General features: G+C 35.7%; 1 protein-coding gene and 1 long non-coding RNA gene across 2 annotated transcripts in view; both read right to left on the bottom strand.

Annotated features, from left to right (window-relative positions):
- LOC107619798 overlaps positions 1 to 8,346 on the bottom strand; it is a 17,298-nt gene extending 8,952 nt beyond the window's left edge. The window contains exon 1 of the long non-coding RNA XR_001615802.2: positions 8,159 to 8,346. This is a non-coding gene — a long non-coding RNA (uncharacterized LOC107619798). The remainder of the gene's footprint in view (positions 1 to 8,158) is intronic.
- LOC110267030 lies at positions 14,546 to 17,948 on the bottom strand. Its single transcript, XM_021112149.1, has 3 exons — positions 17,598 to 17,948; positions 16,889 to 16,993; positions 14,546 to 14,694 (listed from the first exon to the last, which is right to left on the bottom strand). The coding sequence occupies exons 1-3, from the start codon at positions 17,703 to 17,705 to the stop codon at positions 14,575 to 14,577; spliced, it is 333 nt and encodes a 110-aa protein (XP_020967808.1). The 5' UTR covers positions 17,706 to 17,948; the 3' UTR covers positions 14,546 to 14,574.

The following is an 18,724-nucleotide window of genomic DNA, read 5'->3' as shown; positions in this document are numbered from 1 at the left end:
TATATGTACATTATACCAATATATAAACTTCACATAACAACTCCTATCCGTCTTGCAAAAGTTATAATGAAGGAAGAGTAATAATAACTAAACTAAAACATCTTCTATCGCATAAGCTAAACTCAACTACTCTTCATAAGCTTCTTCATCTGTTTCCTGAAAAGAGAAGTCTGTAGGGGGTGAGAACCTAACCACATGGTCTCACCACAGTTTTTCAGAATTTGTTATAAGAAGATATTTAGTAGGTAAACTATTTTTCAAACTCAGTGATTAAGTATCCAGAAATCCAAAACACAGTTTTTCCTATAAAAGAAAATTAAAAGTCTCCTATCATTATGAATGACCAATCACAGCCTTCAACTCAGTGACTCAAACAATTCCACAACCAAATCATCATCTCATCATCAATATCCAAACTCAAAGGTACCACAACAGAAACAAGCATAGGCAAAACATACAAGGAAAACACAGGTATAGATTACAGTTACAGCAAATAGCTCAGATAGCAGTTAATAACAGTTAAGCAATTAGGCAAACCCAAACAAATTCAAACCCAACCAAAGTATACAAGTGCATATGATGATTGCCTATCCTATGGCTGTTGATATCAACTATCAGTTACGTAGCCATCCTGACATGTTCTCAACTCAAACTTACACCATGGGGGAAATCCCCAAGCTGACATGGGGAAAAGAAAGCTCCCAAGCTCAATAATATCTATGGGACGAATCCCAAGTTGACATGGGGAGAAGAGACAACATCCTAAGCTAACATGGGGAAAACAATACCCCAAGCTGACATGGGAAAAACAACACCCCAAGCTCAGCAGTAACCACGGGAAAAATCCCGGCTAACATGGGGACAACGCCCCAAGATCAATATATTCAATAATTTCTCATAATTATCATTTCCATTTCCGATACTAATTCATATCTCATTTTCACATTCATCCTCATTGTCATTCAATTATTTAAAAATTATACTCAAAAATCAATCTTCCCTCATACTCATTCTCATCATACCACTTGTTACTTTCTTTAATAATTCTGGTTCAAAATATAATTCATTTTTTTCTAAATAAATCAAACTCCAAACATTAACTTTTTCTTCATAATTCCTAAAAATCAAATTATAAAATCCTTGAAAATATAAATCTTTCTAAATAACCATTTTTAAACAAGTCTCCAATTTTTATAAAAATTTGGGCAGCATCTCCTCTAAAATTTAGAACAGGAAACAACTTACCGAACTTTCGAATACCTGAGAAAATAGAATGACGGCAACTCCGTTGACAACGTGGCAGCTCGATGTCGCATGCACAACTACTAAACTCAGCATGCAAAACCACAACTTGGTCCTACGTTACCAACATCTCAGTTACTCTAATAGGCTATGACGAAAATCTGATTTTTAAAAGGTTTCAGAGACGATAATGCTTACCAAGGGAAAAAGGGACTTCAATGGCAGTTTCCGGTGACAGAGGTGGCTTAACGGCGGCATAACGGTGATGGAGTGCAGCTCCTTGATCGGCATGAGAAGAGGCTCACAACAGCAGTGATAGGTTACGATGAGGGTGACAATGGTGGGCCCGCAACAGACACGACGCCTCTCCCTCTCTCCGGCTGGTTCTCCCCAAACGTGGCACTCTCCCTCTCGACGGCTCCACCATGGATGGCGGTGACTCTGGCTTGTGGTAAGGGCGACGACGGTGACCTTAGGAGTGGCAATGGCGGCAAGATGCGACGACAGCGATGGCTTCTCCCCTGTGCGCGCTCTGCTCCTCCCTTTCATGGCTCTGGTTCGCACTTCTCTTCCTCTAACGGTGATACACAACGGTGCAGAGACAGCTACGATGGCGATGGCTTCAGCCACGACGAGGAGTGGCGGAACAACCCACCAACTTCAGCGTGTCTTCCCTCTCTTCCTCTCTCTCAGATCTCACTTTCTCTTGGTTGTAGACTCTAATGGCAACGCGGTTTGGTGAGTCCGGCAGTGACGCGGCAGAGCATGGTGGTGGCGAAGCAGCAGCAAGACGGTGACGGCTCCTCCCCCACTCTCCTCTTCTTCTTCCTCTGTTTCCCTACCTCTTCTCCTTTTACCTTGCCCGTTTTCTTTCTGCCTTTTCTTTCTTTTTCTCTGTCTATCTGAGTTTGTGCTGGGCATGTGTTTGGGGAAAGGTGGTAGGGTGAGTGGCGGTGGGTGTGGGTAGGGATTAAGGTAAAATTAAGGTTAGGGTTTGTGTATGAAATTGGGAATTTTGGGATTAATTTAGATTTGGTTAATCTTAATCAAATTAGGGTTTAAAGTGTTAATTTGAAATCTAATTTAATCCTTAAAATTATTTTAAAATATTATTCGTTGTATTAAAATACTAATTGGTTTGAAATTAAATTCTCTAATTGAATTTATAAGATAATAAGATTAATTTTCTTTATTCCTAAAATTTGAAATATTAAGTCATAGAAATGTCAATTATTTGAATTAAATCACATAAAAATTCTTGTCATTCCATAACTACTAATTTTGTAATTTAAATATAGAAAATAATTCAATAATTATAAAATTAGATAAAATTCTAATTAATTATCAAAACCTGATTTAATTAGCTTTAATAAAATAATTTCTGAAAATAAAGTTTCTAATGAATAAATAAATTGAAATTAACTCATAATAAGATTTATTTGAAAATCTTGGGTCTTACAATAATAGGACAAGGGTAATGTGAATCAAATTATATTATACCAGCTTTAGCAAAGAAATCAGATTCTTACTAACATGAATGTCATTTCACGATGGAGAAAAGAAAAAGGTAAAATAACATATTAACTCCCTAGGTCAACATTAATAAATAGAATAAGTAACCGATCTTAAGACATAAAAGATCCTTCAAGCTCAAAGGTCAAAATTCAAAACATCAAAGTAAGAGCTATATACCAAAGTAAGGGCTGCATCTGCTTCTCCATGCGTGTACCAACACCTCTCCAAACAACCATGTGCAGAAAAATACAAGTCACTTGGTACACCTCTCTAAATACAAAATATAAACTTAATAAATAAAAATAAGAAAAATACAGAAAATGAGAATGCAAAATGTAAAAGTTCTCAAAATATTACCTAACTTACTTAGAATTGTCATCAGTTTGATTTGGTGAATGTCCATGATCAATTACTATACCATTAACCCGACTTCTAACCCAATCATTATTCCCATCCTCAAAGTGACGAATTTCCTCTAACAAAGTTAAGTCACCATTATCATTTTGCATTAATTGCTCAAACTGCATGATTTTCTTTTCTCCCATATTATATGTCTCAAGGACTAATTAGCCTAGGGATAAACCATTCATGATCATGAGGATCTTTCACAAATATCACTTGTTGAGCTTGGTTTGCAAATACAAAAGGTTCATCACTCTCTTGATCACCGGTATGTATTAAGAGTGAAAAGTTCACTAGTGTGAAACCCAAGTCATCTTTCTTAACTCCTCTACCTTTGGTTATATCAACCTAGTCACATTTAAATAAGACAACCTTAAATTTTTTAAAGTAATTTAACTCTATAATATCAGTCAATCTTCCCTAATAATTGATATTTCCCTACTTGGGAGCATTGTCACTTGCACTTGCATAGCTAATCACCTTTGAGACAACCATGACACCAGAATTTTGTGTTGCCTTGGACTCTTCATGCTTCTTTGTTCGAAATCGATACCTATTGTTCAAATCAAAACCTTTGAATCGTCTTGCAATGTAACTTGGACCTCGTGAAAGGGTTCTTATATCACCTTGGGTACCAAATGTGATATCCAACTTGTTAATCTAACCAGAAAATAATATAAAAGCTATAAACTTTTGATAAACTAACATGATATTAACCAAAAAATAATAATTAAATCCTTTACTTACTTCATCCTTGAACCATTCATGAAATGAATTAAAATTCAAGCGATCAAGTTGATGTGGAGAAAGGCGACGCTTGCGATGTGTTCTCTTGATCTCACTAATATGTTCACTATACATGTGACCCATATGTCACTAATAATGTTATATATGGTAAACAATAAAGAGAGCTAGATGATCACTCACTTTCTATAATCTTCAACCACTTTAGAAGCACAATTGAAGAGCACATATTGATGGGTTTGCAACCATGTTTTATCATCCATTAGAAATGCTTCTTCTTTGCCAAATGGTTTCCCAATAGAAGGAAAAAGGCATCCTTCTTGATCAGCCTCATGCTCAATCTCCATTTTATTTTTTGTTGACCAATAAAATCTTGAATCCCCACCTTCCATATAGAGTGAGCAAAATGCCAAACACTCATTTGAAATATATCCCTCTGCTATAGAACCTTCTAGACATGCTTGATTTCGAACATATGATTTTGAAGTGCATAAATATCTATAACATAAGTTAATATTATTCTACTATATATGAAAATAGACTGAATCTGCAATTTAAATCTAATATATATAATTATCTACACCTTTCTATTGGATACATCTAGCGATATTGGATTGGACCTGCAATTTTAGCTTTAGTTGCTAAATGAATAACCAAATGTACCATAATTGTGAAAAATGATGGGAGGAAGAGCTTCTCCATGTCATACAATATTAAGGCAATTTTCTCCTCAAGTAGTATTAATTTTTCCACTTCAAGATTTTTACTGCATATCCCTCAAAAGAATGTGCACAATTCGATCAAAACAGAGCTCATCTTTTTATCTACTATTCGTCGTAAAGCAAGTGGAAGAAGTTCTTGCATTATAACATGGCAATCATGAGATTTTAGCCCTGATATTTTCTATTTCCAAATGCAACAAGAGACATTAGATGCATAGCCATGTGAAAGCTTAACATTTTCTAGTACTTCATAAAATAACTTCTTTTCAGCAGAAGACATTGAGAAATAAGAAGGAGGGAGAAATGTCTTTCCATTAGCTCGTTGTTGAGGCCATAAGCTAGGTCTTATATTCTTCTCTTTCAAGTCCAACCGAGCCTTCAAGTTATCTTTTGACTTTTTACCCAGACCTAACAATGTATATATCAAGTTATCACACACATTTTTTCTATATGCATCACGTCAAGGTTATGTCGCACCAAATTTGTTTCCCAATAAGGGAGATTGAAAAGAATGCTCCTCTTTCTCTATGTATTTTTTATCACCCCACTAACATCTTCACCAAGCTTACCAAGAGAAAAATTTATGCCTTTAGTTTGATTCAAAACTGATGACCCTGATATTGGACCAGGCACGACTCTTGATTCTTTAGTCCCATCGAAAGACCTTGCATCATTTCAATATTTATGATTAGACTTCAAGAAGCGTCGATGACCTATGTAGCAATACTTTTGACTTTTTGTGATCCTTATAGAATGAGTGTTTATATTGCAAGAAGGGCAAGCAAATTCACCATAAGTGCACCAACCAGATAAGTTACCATATGTTGGAAAATCATTTATTGTCCACATGAGCGCTGCTTTAATATTGAATGTCTTCTTATCAAAGGCATCATTGGTTTCCACCCCAACATCCCATAATTCCTTTAACTCTTCTATCAAAGGTTGCAAGAAAACATCAATATTATTTCCAGGCGCTGTTGGTCCAGGAATGAGTAATGAAAAAATAAAAAACTCTTGCTTCATGCACAGCCATGGTGGAAGGTTATATGGAATTAAAATTACTAGCCATGTGCTATGTTTACTTTGCATTTTACTATATGGATTAAATCCATCAGTAGCTAATCCTAAACGAATATTGCGAGGATCTTTAGAAAATTCTTCATGAGAATTGTCAAAACTTTTCCATGCTTCAGAATCTGCAGGATGTCACAAAGTCCCATCTTTATTGCGTTCGTCATGATGCCATCTCATCAATTTAGAAGTTTTTGAAGGCATAAACAGTCTCTGCAACCTTGACTTAAGGGGAAAATACCTTAGAACCTTAGCAGGAATTTTTTTCTTATTGTTTTTCCAGCTAGAAGCTCCACAAACTGAGCATTTGTTGATGTTCTTATTAGCCAATTCATTCCTAAAAAGCATACAATCGTTGGGACAAGCATGGATCATTTCATACTTCAAGCGCAATTCCTTGACCATCTTTTCAGTATTATAATAAAAACTAGGTAGCTTCTCACCATCGGGTAATACTTACTTTAATAATCCTAGCAGCGCATCAAAAGACTCATTGCTCCATTTGAATAATTGCTTTAGATGGTAAAGCTGCAATAGAAAAGAAAGCTTGCTGAATTTCTTGCATCCAGGATATAATTCTTCATCCGCATCTTTTAGTAACTTGTCAAATATTTCAACTTCTGGATGTGATTCATTTTTTGATGCATGTTTGGCTCCAAAATTTGGTTCCTCCATGTTTGGCTCCTCATCACCACTTTTTAAAGGGTCATTATCTATGCTTTGGGTAAAGCCATTATAAACATCCTCTATCATTCCTACCATCTCATCACCCCTAAAAGTTTTTTCTATACAATTAGTTTCTCCAATAGGAGTAGGTGAGTTTAATAATTCTCCATGACAAAACCAAGTGTCATATGATGGCATAATACCATTAACCACAAGGTGATCATAGGCCATTGTCCGATCCACTAAATAGTGTAACACACATTTCTTACAAGGACAAGCAATTGATTCTCCATTATTATGATGAAAGGCATCATCTAAAAACTTTTCTAATCCCTCTAGATACTCTTCACTAATTGTATCACATTGCATCCATCTTCTATTTCTAGAATTGTCTATGATCCTTCTATAGATATTTTATATCCTAATTAAAATGAATAAATTAAAAATATATAAGCATAAAACATCAAAGAATAGGAAATAAGGTAACTAATCTCTAACAAAGGTAAACAGAAAAGTTAGTTAATTATCACTGACCTTAAAATTGGCAAAAATCTGAATTGAGACTGCTTAACTTTGGCATAAGCTGTAGGTACAATAGCTGGTTTTTCTTTTTATTTAAGCTGGGGATTTTTTCCTCATTTATACCTTCCACCACCCTGTTTTGAAACAATGCAATACAATAGTGTTGTAAGATTTTTTCTATTGTTAAAAATTTGAAAATACAGAACCTGGTGCCAAAATGCATATAATTAACTACCAAACTATTGAACCAATTAAAAATGTCTTTTATTTTTATTTTTTTAAAAATAAAGTATTGTTAATTTTATATATTCTCCTCCACCTTGAATAAGTTAATCTAATATAATATTATATTGTATTTTTGAGACCCACCAAATTGCAATGAAAACAGACCAATAGTATAACCCGAGTACCTAGTGCTCTGTGATCTCAATTCTCAAAGTCACACTCCCACACACAATAGAAACAAGAATTTCCCAATAGCCACCAAATATGACAACTTATCCTCTCTGTCTCTCTTCCTTGTTCTCATCCAACTTCTATAAATTATCATGGTAACTTGTAGATTAGAGTTTATTTTAGATGAAGATTAGATGCTAACTTGCAGAGATAGAGTCTTGTTCAGGCGTAGAAGTGGCTCTAGACCCCAAACAGCAAAACCAATGATATCAAAGGGAGGAATGAATTGATGTACAAATTGTACAATAAATTTTTGTGATATAGTGCACTGTGGCCTAGATAAATTTGAAAATAAATTAATTATAAATGTAAGTATGTCCACAGAGATTGTGTTCTACAATAAATAGGTAATAAAGGAAGAAATGTGCTGAATTCAGCACTAGATAAAACTCTTGTGGCGTTGCTGCTCTATATCAATCATCACAGAGTGATGGTAGAAGTACAATAAATATAGCTCCAGTGATATTCATAATGTATAACTACCAGAACGACCAAAATTTAGAGGTAACAGTGCTAATAAAATTAATCTTACGAAACCATGGTGTTAGAGTATAATATGCATCATGCAATGAAACAATGAGTAACTTAAGAACTCTTTTTTTTTACACGAATACCTTTGATAAAAGTATGCCAATTAATTAAGCATCTGAAGACATCATTAATGTTATTAAAATTTTATATACCTAGATCATATTTTTGCCATTTAGCTATAGTCAATTATTATTACAAAGAAGGCATTTTGTTTATTCCCATTACAGAAGAAGAAAAATGAAACAGATATGGATACAATGATTAATGAAAGGGTAAAAGTTGCTTACAATTCTCAATGTAAGACCGGCGAAAAGTAGTATAGATAAGCAAAGAGCAAGAGGAAGGTAGTCCAGGCAGCCCAAAAAGCTGTTATCGTAACCAAAGCAAGAAAGTGATTAGGATTTAGGATTGTGTTGGAGCAAATCAAGTACAGGAATATGTAGTTGGGGGCATAAATGTTTTTCTCTTACAATAGGCATACCTTTTTATCCTAAAATCACAAAATTATCCACAAAATTACTATCAAAATTGTCCAAAATTCATAATATATAACTACATCATAAATGAACTTACTATCAAAAGACAGGTTTATTAAGATATACAAGCCCAACAGATTTGATGGTATCCCCTATAACCAAAGGGCTTCTTGCCAGAACCAAAAGGAGTGGTGCACTATTACCACCACCTTCTAAAACTGAAACTAAGATAGTGCATCACAATTAAACTTATATTTATAATTTAAAATATGAGATGAAAAAGAATAGAGTATGAAACAATGATATTACCAAATGCATGCATTTACCCAAGAAGTATCATGAGGCAAATATATTAAAGCACACATTTTCTTATTGCTTCATTTAAATCTGCATTATATTATGGATTAGTTTTGTGGCGACTATAAACAAAAATGAACTAATTAATCAAGTATGCCATCTCTTCTTTATATTAAAGTAGAGAACAGGTACAACAAGAAATCGTCGCTCTGCGGATGGATCACCATAGCAGAAGCTACATGACAAAAAATTATGGAAAAAATAATTGCCTTGAGAATTTAGAAATCACCAAAGCTAAGCAATTCTATCTATGACCAAAACAGGTATAAAATTCTGAGAGGACAAATCGAGTTCATTCTTTCAAACTTCAAAGTCACAAAACTTTGACTAATCAAAATTAAGCTTAACGACACACAATGTAACCTTTGAATCTTCAAATTCCAAAAATGGACAAGAAAGCACAAAATCTTTTGCTACAAAATAAAAAAACCACATGAACAATTTTTCCAAAACCTTCAAACGAAGCAGAAACAGAAAGAAATTTGAGACCTAATTAATAAATGAAGAGAAATTAACAAATGAAGAGAAATTATGAAATTATACTGAACTAATGAAGCAACTAAACACATTATCAATTTGAATAGTGAGATCAGAGAGAGTTTGAATTTTCACTTCAAACAAACGCAAAGACATAAATCAAATCATAAAACAAACACGGATCTAAGTGGATCTGGCGCGGATTTGACCTAGATCTGAGGCAGAACGTTGAAACAAGAAGACAGATGTGCGTGGAAAGGCAGAGCGATAGGAGGCGAAAGCAAGGCCTGTGACGGCGGTGGTGGGCGGTTGTCAACGGAGAAAGCTGAGATGGAGTGGGTTTTCAAGGAGTGGTTATGTGAGGCAAGGTTCAGTGGGATATCTGAGACAAGGTTCTCTCTTCCTTGCATAGGTTTGTAATTCAAGAAATTAAATAAAATATTATAATAAATTTTTTAGTGGCAATTAAAAAATGGCTAGTATTAATTTAAAAAAATTAAAATTAAAAGTAAAAATAAATAATAATTTAGTGGCAATAATAATAATTGCCACTAAAATATGTTTTTAAATTTTTTTATGTATTTTTTAGCGGCAATAAAAATAATTGCCATTATAATATATATAGTAATAATGGCAAATATATAATTATCGCAAAAAGATAACTTAAATTAAAAAATTATTGGCTATTATGCTATTGCCACTAAAAGTTTGCCGCTAAAACATATTTTTCTTGTAGTGTATCTTTACAATATCTACAATGAGTTGGTTATTTAGCCAAATATAAATTAATTGGAAATCAACCCACCTTTTACCCTAATTTCACAAACCCCTTCAGTTTTATTTTAATTATGAGATTGGAGTGGATATGAGAGTTTTTTGCTTGGAAGGAAGGGTTCATGATAGAAAGGTAGTTCATCTTGATAAGAGTATGGAGATGGTGTATATTGAGATGGTATATGTGAGAATTGTGGTTTTTGGGAGTAATTGTGTTGGAATGTGGGTGGTTCTAAGTATAAGTCATATGGTGGTTGGTGTGGTAGGTAAGGATTAGGATCATATGAAGGTGTTTGGTGGTATGAGACTTGTGAGTATGGTTGAGGGCTATGTTGTGGAGGAGGTTTATAGGTATATGGTGGAGGTTGTTGATAATCACAAGGAGGTCCCCAATAGCTATCGGATTAGTATACATCTTGGAATGGCTCTTGCTCATAGTATATTGGTAGAGGTTGTGATGCCAAGGCATCTTAGGCTAGTTTCACTAATCATTTGGGTTAGAAATTCATGTATGCCTTGATTCATTCAACCATGGTTATTTTGATGCAATTTTATGAGACTTTGGCCATAATTACTTGTGTGCTGAGAATGATGCAATCTCTCATGATGTTAGCAAGGCTTTGATGCATATATTGGTTGATGACAGGTGAAGAAATGCATGGAAGAAGGTTGAAGAATGGCCATGAAAAGGATGAAGAGGAAGCAACATTGATGGCCAAGTTGGACCACCAACGTTGCCTCAAACGTTGAAATGGAAGCTGCTGCAAAATTAGCTGATACCCACGTTGGAGGGGGCGTTGGTGAGCCAACATTACCTCCAACGCTTGATACAAAGTACTTTTTGAAAAACTGGAGAAACGGTGGCGACACGTACGCGTGCTATACGCGCACGCGTGGATTGTGCATTTTTGACAATACACGCACACGCGTGAGTGACGCGCATGCGTGGATAGGCCAACGTTGGAGGGAACGTTGGCACTCCAATGTTGACGCCAACGTGCGCGATCTGAGCTCCAAAATCATAATTTTGAAAAAATACATCGACGCGCACGCGTACATGATGTGCATGCGTGGATGAATCAATGTTGGAGGGAGCGTTGTTGGTCCAACGCTGATGCCAACATCTTTGAAAATATTTTAAAATTTGAAGTTTGGGAAATTGTATCCACGCGCACACGTATGTCACGCACACGCATGGATGAACATTTTGGCCGCAAACACGCGCACGCATGGACAGCGCAGAAGCGTGACCTGGTGAATTGTACCATCCACGCGCACGTGTAGGTCACGCATACGCGTGGACACGAAAACCTTGGCACTCCAACGTTGTGTCAAACGTTGCTCAAAATGTCTAAAATCAATTTTCTATGAAGGACGTTTGACTCAACGTTGGCCCTAAAATGTGGACTCCAACGTGAGCATCAGAACAATGATATTGAAGCAGATCTTTCCTCAACAAGCATGGAAGCCAATTGGAGCAACTTCAACCCATTTCAATTTAGGCCAAAAGCCCAATTCAGGGACTGAAGATCAATGGAACAAAGTGTATAAATAGCTTAGGATTCAAGTTAGTTAGGGGGTGGAAGGACTGATACTGAAACTCTGCCAAATTTTATTCTCTTTCTACACTTTTTCATTTTGCAATGTATTTTCCAATTCTATTTTCCATTCTGAAAGCTATGAACAACTAAACCCCTTTCATTGGGTTAGGGAACTCTATTGTAATTCAATGGATCAATAGTAGTTTTCATCTTCTTCTTCTTTCTTTTCTCTTGATTGTTGTTAGAAAGCTTTCGATCCCAATTCGATTTGATAGTTGTCTTGATAGAGAAGCTATCCATAATTGGAATTCCTCTGATCCTTGAGAGAGGGATGAGGAATTCATGCTAGAATTGCTTTCTCACATTAGATTAAATTGGGGATTGGATGGATATTGTGACATTTAATCCTACCAATACTTTGATCTATGAATTTGTGTGGTCTAATCAGTGAGCGAATTTCATCTCTTCCCATGAGCAATTAAATCAAGACATTGGGAAATTATTCATGCTTAGAGAGATTGGTGAGCTAAGACATTGGGGAAATTATTCATGCTTAGAGAGATTAGAGAAATTATTCATGCTTTGAGGAAGAAATGAAAATGAGTTGATCCGGAGAGTTCAATATCTCCTGAAATCCAATGAATCCCCTACTCTGATCTTACCCATTCTGTTTATATTCTGCTTTTTTAATTTCATGCTAAATCTCCATTCCCTTTTAATTTCTTGCAATTTAAGCTTCTGCACTTTAATTATCTGCAATTTAAGTTTCTCACCAATTTTACTTTCTGCAATTCCAATTCAATTCTGATTTTGTTCAACTAGAACAATTCTCCAATTAACATTGATCAACCAACCAATCCCTATGGGATTCGACCTCACTCTACAGTGAGTTTTTACTTGACGACAATCCGGTGCACTTGCCGGTAAAAAATTGTTGAGAGACAGTTTTCAGGATATCAAGTTTATGGCGCCGTTGCCGGGGATTAGTTTTGTATTGACAATTATTAAATTGGAGGATAACTAAATTGGGCATTTTTCTTTTCTTTTGTTAATTAAATTTCAATTTCTGCTGTTACAATTACTTTCTGCAATTTTAGTTGTTTCTCTTATTTTTCTTTATTTCCTTAATTTCCAGCAAAACTAATCCACTAACTCATTAACTGTTTGATTAATTGCCTCAATTGCTGTAATGACACTTTTTCATTAACTTTGAAATCTTCACTTGCTGGTCGCTACTTATTTTGGTACTTGTATGACAGGTAGAAGAGGGGTTTCAACCTCTTTTGACAGTGAACCAGAGAGAACCTTCCTGAGATTAAGGAGGGAAGTAAGAGGAAAGAAGGCCATTGGTGCAGAGGAAAAGGAGGAAGACTTGGATATAACCATGGAGGATGATATGGAAAACCATCATGAAGGAGAGATGAACAATCATGCCAGAGGAGGCGCAACCAACCCTGCTGGAGAAGAGAGGAGAGTTATGGGCTCTTACATCAATCCAAACCCATGGAACTGTGGTAGCAGCATTCAAAAGCCAACTATTCATGCTAATAATTTCAAATTGAAGCCTCAGCTCATCACTCTTGTGCAAAACAATTGTTCTTTTGGAGGAAGTGCCCAAGAAGACCCTAATCAGCATCTCTCTACATTTCTAAGGATCTATGATACGGTTAAATCTAATGACGTTCATCCTGACACCTATAGATTGCTATTGTTTCCATTTTCTTTGAGGGACAAAGCAACAAAATGGCTAGAATCATTTTCCAAAGAGAGCTTGACAACCTGGGAAGATGTGGTGAATAGATTCTTAGCAAGGTTCTACCCTCCACAAAAAGTAAACAGACTGAGAACTAAAGTGCAGACATTCAGACAGTAAGATGGTGAGACTATTTATGAAGCCTGGGAGAGATTCAAAGATTTGACAAGAAAATGCCCCCTGATATGTTTAATGAGTGGGTGCAACTTCATATCTTTTATGAAGGGTTGAATTGTGAATCAAAGAAAGCTGTAGAATACTCATTTGGAGGTTCCCTTAACAAGAAGAAGACCATTGAAGAAGCCATTGATGTTATAGAGACAGTGGCCGACAATGAGTATTTTTATGCCTCAGACAGAAGCAACAATAGACACTACAAGAAAATAAGCTTTTTGCCACGCTTTAAAAGCGTGCCAAAAAGTGCAAAAAAGCGTGCCGATAGTTTTTTGCCACGCTTTTTTGAGCTATCGGCACGCTTTTGAAAGGGTCACATCTGCCAGCGTGCCGGTTGCTCTATCGCCACGCTTTTGTGGATCTATCGGCACGCTTTTTTTGTTGGCACGCTTTCTTTTCTTGCCACGCTTAAAAACGTGGCCATAGGTCTTAACCTATAGGTACGCTTTATAAGCGTACCGAAAAATGCACGTATCGCCACGCTTTTAAAACGTCCCAGAATGTATGTTTTGGGTACTCTTTAAAAGCGTACCGATAGGGGAAGATTTGGCTACACTTTTTAAACGTGCCAATAGGGTAAACGTATGAGGATATAGGTACGCTTAGAAAACGTGGCAGTACATGAGGATATGGGTACGCTTTTAAAACGTGCCGGTTGCCAAGTTATGGCCACGCTTATTAAGTGTGCTTGTTGAGCCCAAAATTAAGGTATAGCCACCCTTTTTAAGCGTGCCCATAAGTTTGGTCAGAATTTTTTTTATTAATCTTCTTAATATTTCGTGCAAAATTCATATATAATTTTAAAATTATATATATTTAGCAATTCTTAAAGAAAGCCTTGAAGTGACTGCCTCGAGAAAGCACTTAAGTAGTATACATAACATGAATAACAAATTAAGTAGTATACATAACCTCTAATGATAGAGGTTCTGATCTATTACATGACCTCTAATGATAGAGGTTCTATTAAGTAGTATACATAACCACGATCACATGACCTTTAATGATAGAGGTTCTATTACAAAACAAATAAGTTATAACTATAATAAGTTATACGAGGTTACGACATAAATAACCACGATCACATTAGCATTGTTGCCTCCACAGAAGCTGTCAGAATTTTTAAAATTAAACTAAAATAAAGATAGTAGCTAGTCAACTAGCACCGCAGAAACTAAATCCGTACCCTTGCAGCAATGGCAGTACCAGAGCAGAAGCAAACCAAGAGATGTGGCAGCAGCAACAGCAGCGAAAACACAACTATTAAAAGCCTGTATTAAAAAAAATAGACTTAAATCAACACTAATAAGATTCAGTAGCAACCAAGCAAACACAAGATTCAGTTCAAGCAAACAAACACTGTTTTCAATTTTATTATTGTATATATTGATTAGTATATGACATGGCAAACAAAGATAGAAAAAAGTAAATACTAGTTTTGTGTAATGATATATGCAGGTTCTGTTTGAGAGTAAAAATTTGATAGTAAAAATCTTAAATTAAACCTCTAATTCATAAACATTTATTTTTTAAGTGTGTAACTTGATTAATGAGTTATTCTTATTTCATAAAAAAGAAAAATATATATATATATTAAAAGAATAATTAATGGTTCATTTAAAAGGAGAAAAGGTTTAGAGTTTAACAAACAATCAGAAGTGTGTATTAGAGAGACACTAAACTCAAATTACCACTAAATCCAAGTACTTTAATCATTCGTGGGAATTAGTAACCTCTTGAGGCAAAAAAAGATTATGAGTATGATATTTAACAACTTAATTACACATAGGACAGCCAAATCATGAAAACAAGGGGACCAGTAGTAGGCCACATCTCTTTACTTTCCCATTAATTCAAAGAAAAAAAAACTCTTGAATCAAGAAAAAATCACTGGCTAGATACCACATCATGATAGATCATACATCTCTAATATCTCTCATGAAACAATAACTATAGATTCCTCCAAAGTTTTCTGAATAAATATTCTAACACTATAGACAAAACAAAAATAATGCTTCAAATCCCAAGTCCCAATCTGCTACAATTTCTTCCATGTAAGGCATTAGCCATTATTTGTTAGGCTGAACTCTCAAGCAGAAAAAGAAGCAAACTTTTTCAACAATGAGCAAACCAAAACCTCTTAAACCAACAGTGACTAAGCATGTAAGCCACCACCACCCGAAGCCTCAGAAAAAAAATTAAAATAAAAAAATATACTACAAAAGGGGTCTGAAATAGTAGAAGGTTATGAAACAGAAACTCTCATTGTAAAATTATGAAAGAAAACCAAAAAAATATTAAAATATTAAAGTTGAAGAGGGCAATAATCATACCTGTTCACTAGTAGGTAATTTCCTCTTCAAGTAGTTTTCATGCAGTAGCTACATAACCAAAAAGTAAAACAAACTAAAATGAAAATGTATTAAACCATGTTCAACTTTTTGCAATTAGTAAAGTAGTAAAGGAAGCCATTAGTTTAATTAAAATAATATTACATCAGATAAAAGTCACTTTTGATACAATATTTCTCTTTAATTATATGCTTTTCTTTATTTAACCATATAATGTAAGGTAATTCTTTAAATTTCTACATTCAAAATCACCAAAACCCTTAAAAGATTTAATGGATCCAATGTAAAAAGCATATCTGACCGGGGTCTTCAGGGAATAAACAAATTTTCTCTCCCTGATGAACCTAATTACATTAGATAATTACAATCATCACTCAATTACTACCACATAATTACTCATCAATTTCTAATTAATTAATATACATTCTCACACATAAATTAACGGCCTGAAATAATATCCAAGGAATTTTTTTAATAAAAAATAAATAGTTTAATATAGTTTTAGAACTTCAATAAATAATAAATAATAAAGGGTGTGTTGTTGAAAAAAAAAAGTAAAGTGAACCTTTAACAGCATGCTACACACACACACACACACACACACACATCACTGACTCATCATAGTTGTTTGGGAAAATTGATTATTAGTAAAGGAATGTGTATGTATGGTACAAATATGTGAGAATTCAAGGAACATAAATGACCTCGATTTGACTCTAAAGGAATCTGATATACCCAATAGCTTCTAACAACACTCTGTGTCCATCTGCAAAAAAAGTAAAATATAAATACCACACACCATAAAATTTAAATCCTCCATAGTCATATAATAAAGCATCGTTTGAGTTTTCATAACCTGTATTCATAATTTTCATAACCTGTATTCAGTCAATTTAAATCCTCTAATTAAATGTTAAGATGTTTCAGAGCTCATCTTAACACAACATTTAATTTGCTTTGCACAAGATCTCTTCATAACCCCAATTTTCAATCTCAGATCAGATAAGCCCAGATATATTTTCAATCCATTGAACATTCAGGAAACAGCAACATTGATAATTCACATACATTTAAATGCAAGAGAAAAGATTTACTAGAACTTTCAAAGAATTACCTCTTCTACAAGATCCCCAGCAATTCCTTTAACAAGTTCACACAGATTGGTTTCAGTAAATGATTCATTGATCCAGAAACTGATGTCCTTGTAACAAGGAGGATACTGTAGAAGAAAAAAAGAGAGAAAAGAGTTAGAATTCACAGTTAGAATTTAGTAAGCACATGACATGATATGTGTATTTGTTAACAAAAATAAAAAAATCAATAGATCCATAGTGCATACTTAGGAGCTTCAATTTATCTCAGAATTGTAATGTATCTTCCTTGTTCTATATAACAATACAAGCAAAAAATACCCTTCAAACACCCCAATAAAAATGTGCAATTTTGCCTTAAAATTTATTACAGGAAAGATCAAATTAAAGTAGGATATCAGGCATGAAGAACAGAAAACCACCATGCTCATCATTGCTCCTATGAGAAAAGCTATACTCATCATGAACAGGTTAAATGCCAAATGCTTTCCAGAGATGTTTAAGTTTGAAAATCAAAATTACTATCTCAGGTAGATGTAAGAGCAGTTTTCTTTTCCATACAATTCTAAACTCCTAAAGTAAAAGCAATAATGCAGCCCCAATGACCAATCACCATCCAGAAAGTAATAGAAAATGATCCGCAATGGAATAATAAGCAGAGAATTAACATTGAAAGAACGCACCAAGCATAATCGCAAGTAAACAAAATCGATAAAGTTAGAAAAAACAAACCTTGATGCCAGATGTGGGATGAGAGGCGAGCAGAACTGCGACACAGAGAGAGGCGAGCAGCACCACGACCAGGGCTGGGTTGGAGAAGATGAGGCTGAGCAGAACCATGACACAGAGAGAGGCGAGCAGCACCACGACCAGGGCTGGGTTCGAGAAGATGAGGCTGAGCAGAACCGCGACAGAGGGAAGCGAGCAGGACCACAACCAGGGCTGGGTTCGAGAAGACGAGGCTGAGCAGAACCGCGACAGAGAGAGGCGAGGAGCACCACGACCAGGGCTGGGTTCGAGAAGATGAGGCGAGCAGCACCGCGACAGAGACAGGCGAGGAGCACCGCAACAGAGACAGGCGAGGAGCACCACAACCAGGGCAGGGTTCGAGAAGATGAGGCGAGCAGTACCGCGACAGAGACAGGCGAGGAGCACCACGACTAGGGCTGGGTTCTAGAAGATGTGGCGAGGAGCACCGCGACAGAGACAGGCGAGGAGCACCACGACCAGGGCTGGGTTCGAGAAGATGAGGCGAGCAGCACCGCGACAGAGACAGGCGACCAGGGCTAGGTTCGATCGCGACGATGAAGCTGACGGCGCCTTAGCTTTTAGGGTTCGAGCGAGAAGATGAATTTTTAGGGTTTCATTGTTTTAGTTAGTGTGTAAGTTAGTAGTGTGTGTTGTTGGTTAGTAAAATTTGATAACTTAGAAAAAAAAAGGTTAAGTGTGGGAAAATAGGTGGGAAACTAAATTTTTGAGGAGGGAGCTTTATTGGCACATTTTTTCACGGTGCCAAAATAGACAAGGTATAGCCATGCTTTTTAAGCGTACCGGTTTCTTTCTATGGCCATGCTTTTTAAGCGTGGCAAAAACAAAGCGTGGCGAAATATCAAATCAGTGGGCACTCTCGTAAAAGCGTGCTGATTTCTCTCTATGGGTACGCTTTTCAAGCGTGGCAGTAAGAAAGCGTGGCCAAATTTCAAATAAGTGGCCACCCTTGAAAAAGCGTGCCCCTCAAAAAAAAGCGTGGCCAAATCACAAATCAATGGCCACCCTCGCAAAAGCATGCCTATAGACCACTTTTGGGCATGTTTTTAAAGCGTGGCAAGAAAAAAGGGTGCCGATAGGCCTTTTTTCTT

Source organism: Arachis ipaensis, chromosome B09 (genome assembly GCF_000816755.2).
Source record: "Arachis ipaensis cultivar K30076 chromosome B09, Araip1.1, whole genome shotgun sequence".
Lineage (NCBI taxonomy): Eukaryota > Viridiplantae > Streptophyta > Magnoliopsida > Fabales > Fabaceae > Arachis > Arachis ipaensis.
This window is presented reverse-complemented; position numbering and strand designations above follow the sequence as displayed.

Coding starts and splice junctions, on each gene's coding strand:
- LOC110267030 (XM_021112149.1), bottom strand. CDS start 17,705: ATGGTTCTGCTCAGCCTCATCTTCTCCAACCCAGCCCTGGTCGTGGTG. Junction 16,994..17,597: donor ATCCCACATCTGGCATCAAG/GTTTGTTTTTTC, acceptor TTTCTTCTACAG/TATCCTCCTTGTTACAAGGA. Junction 14,695..16,888: donor CTGGGGATCTTGTAGAAGAG/GTAATTCTTTGA, acceptor TTTTTAATACAG/GCTTTTAATAGTTGTGTTTT.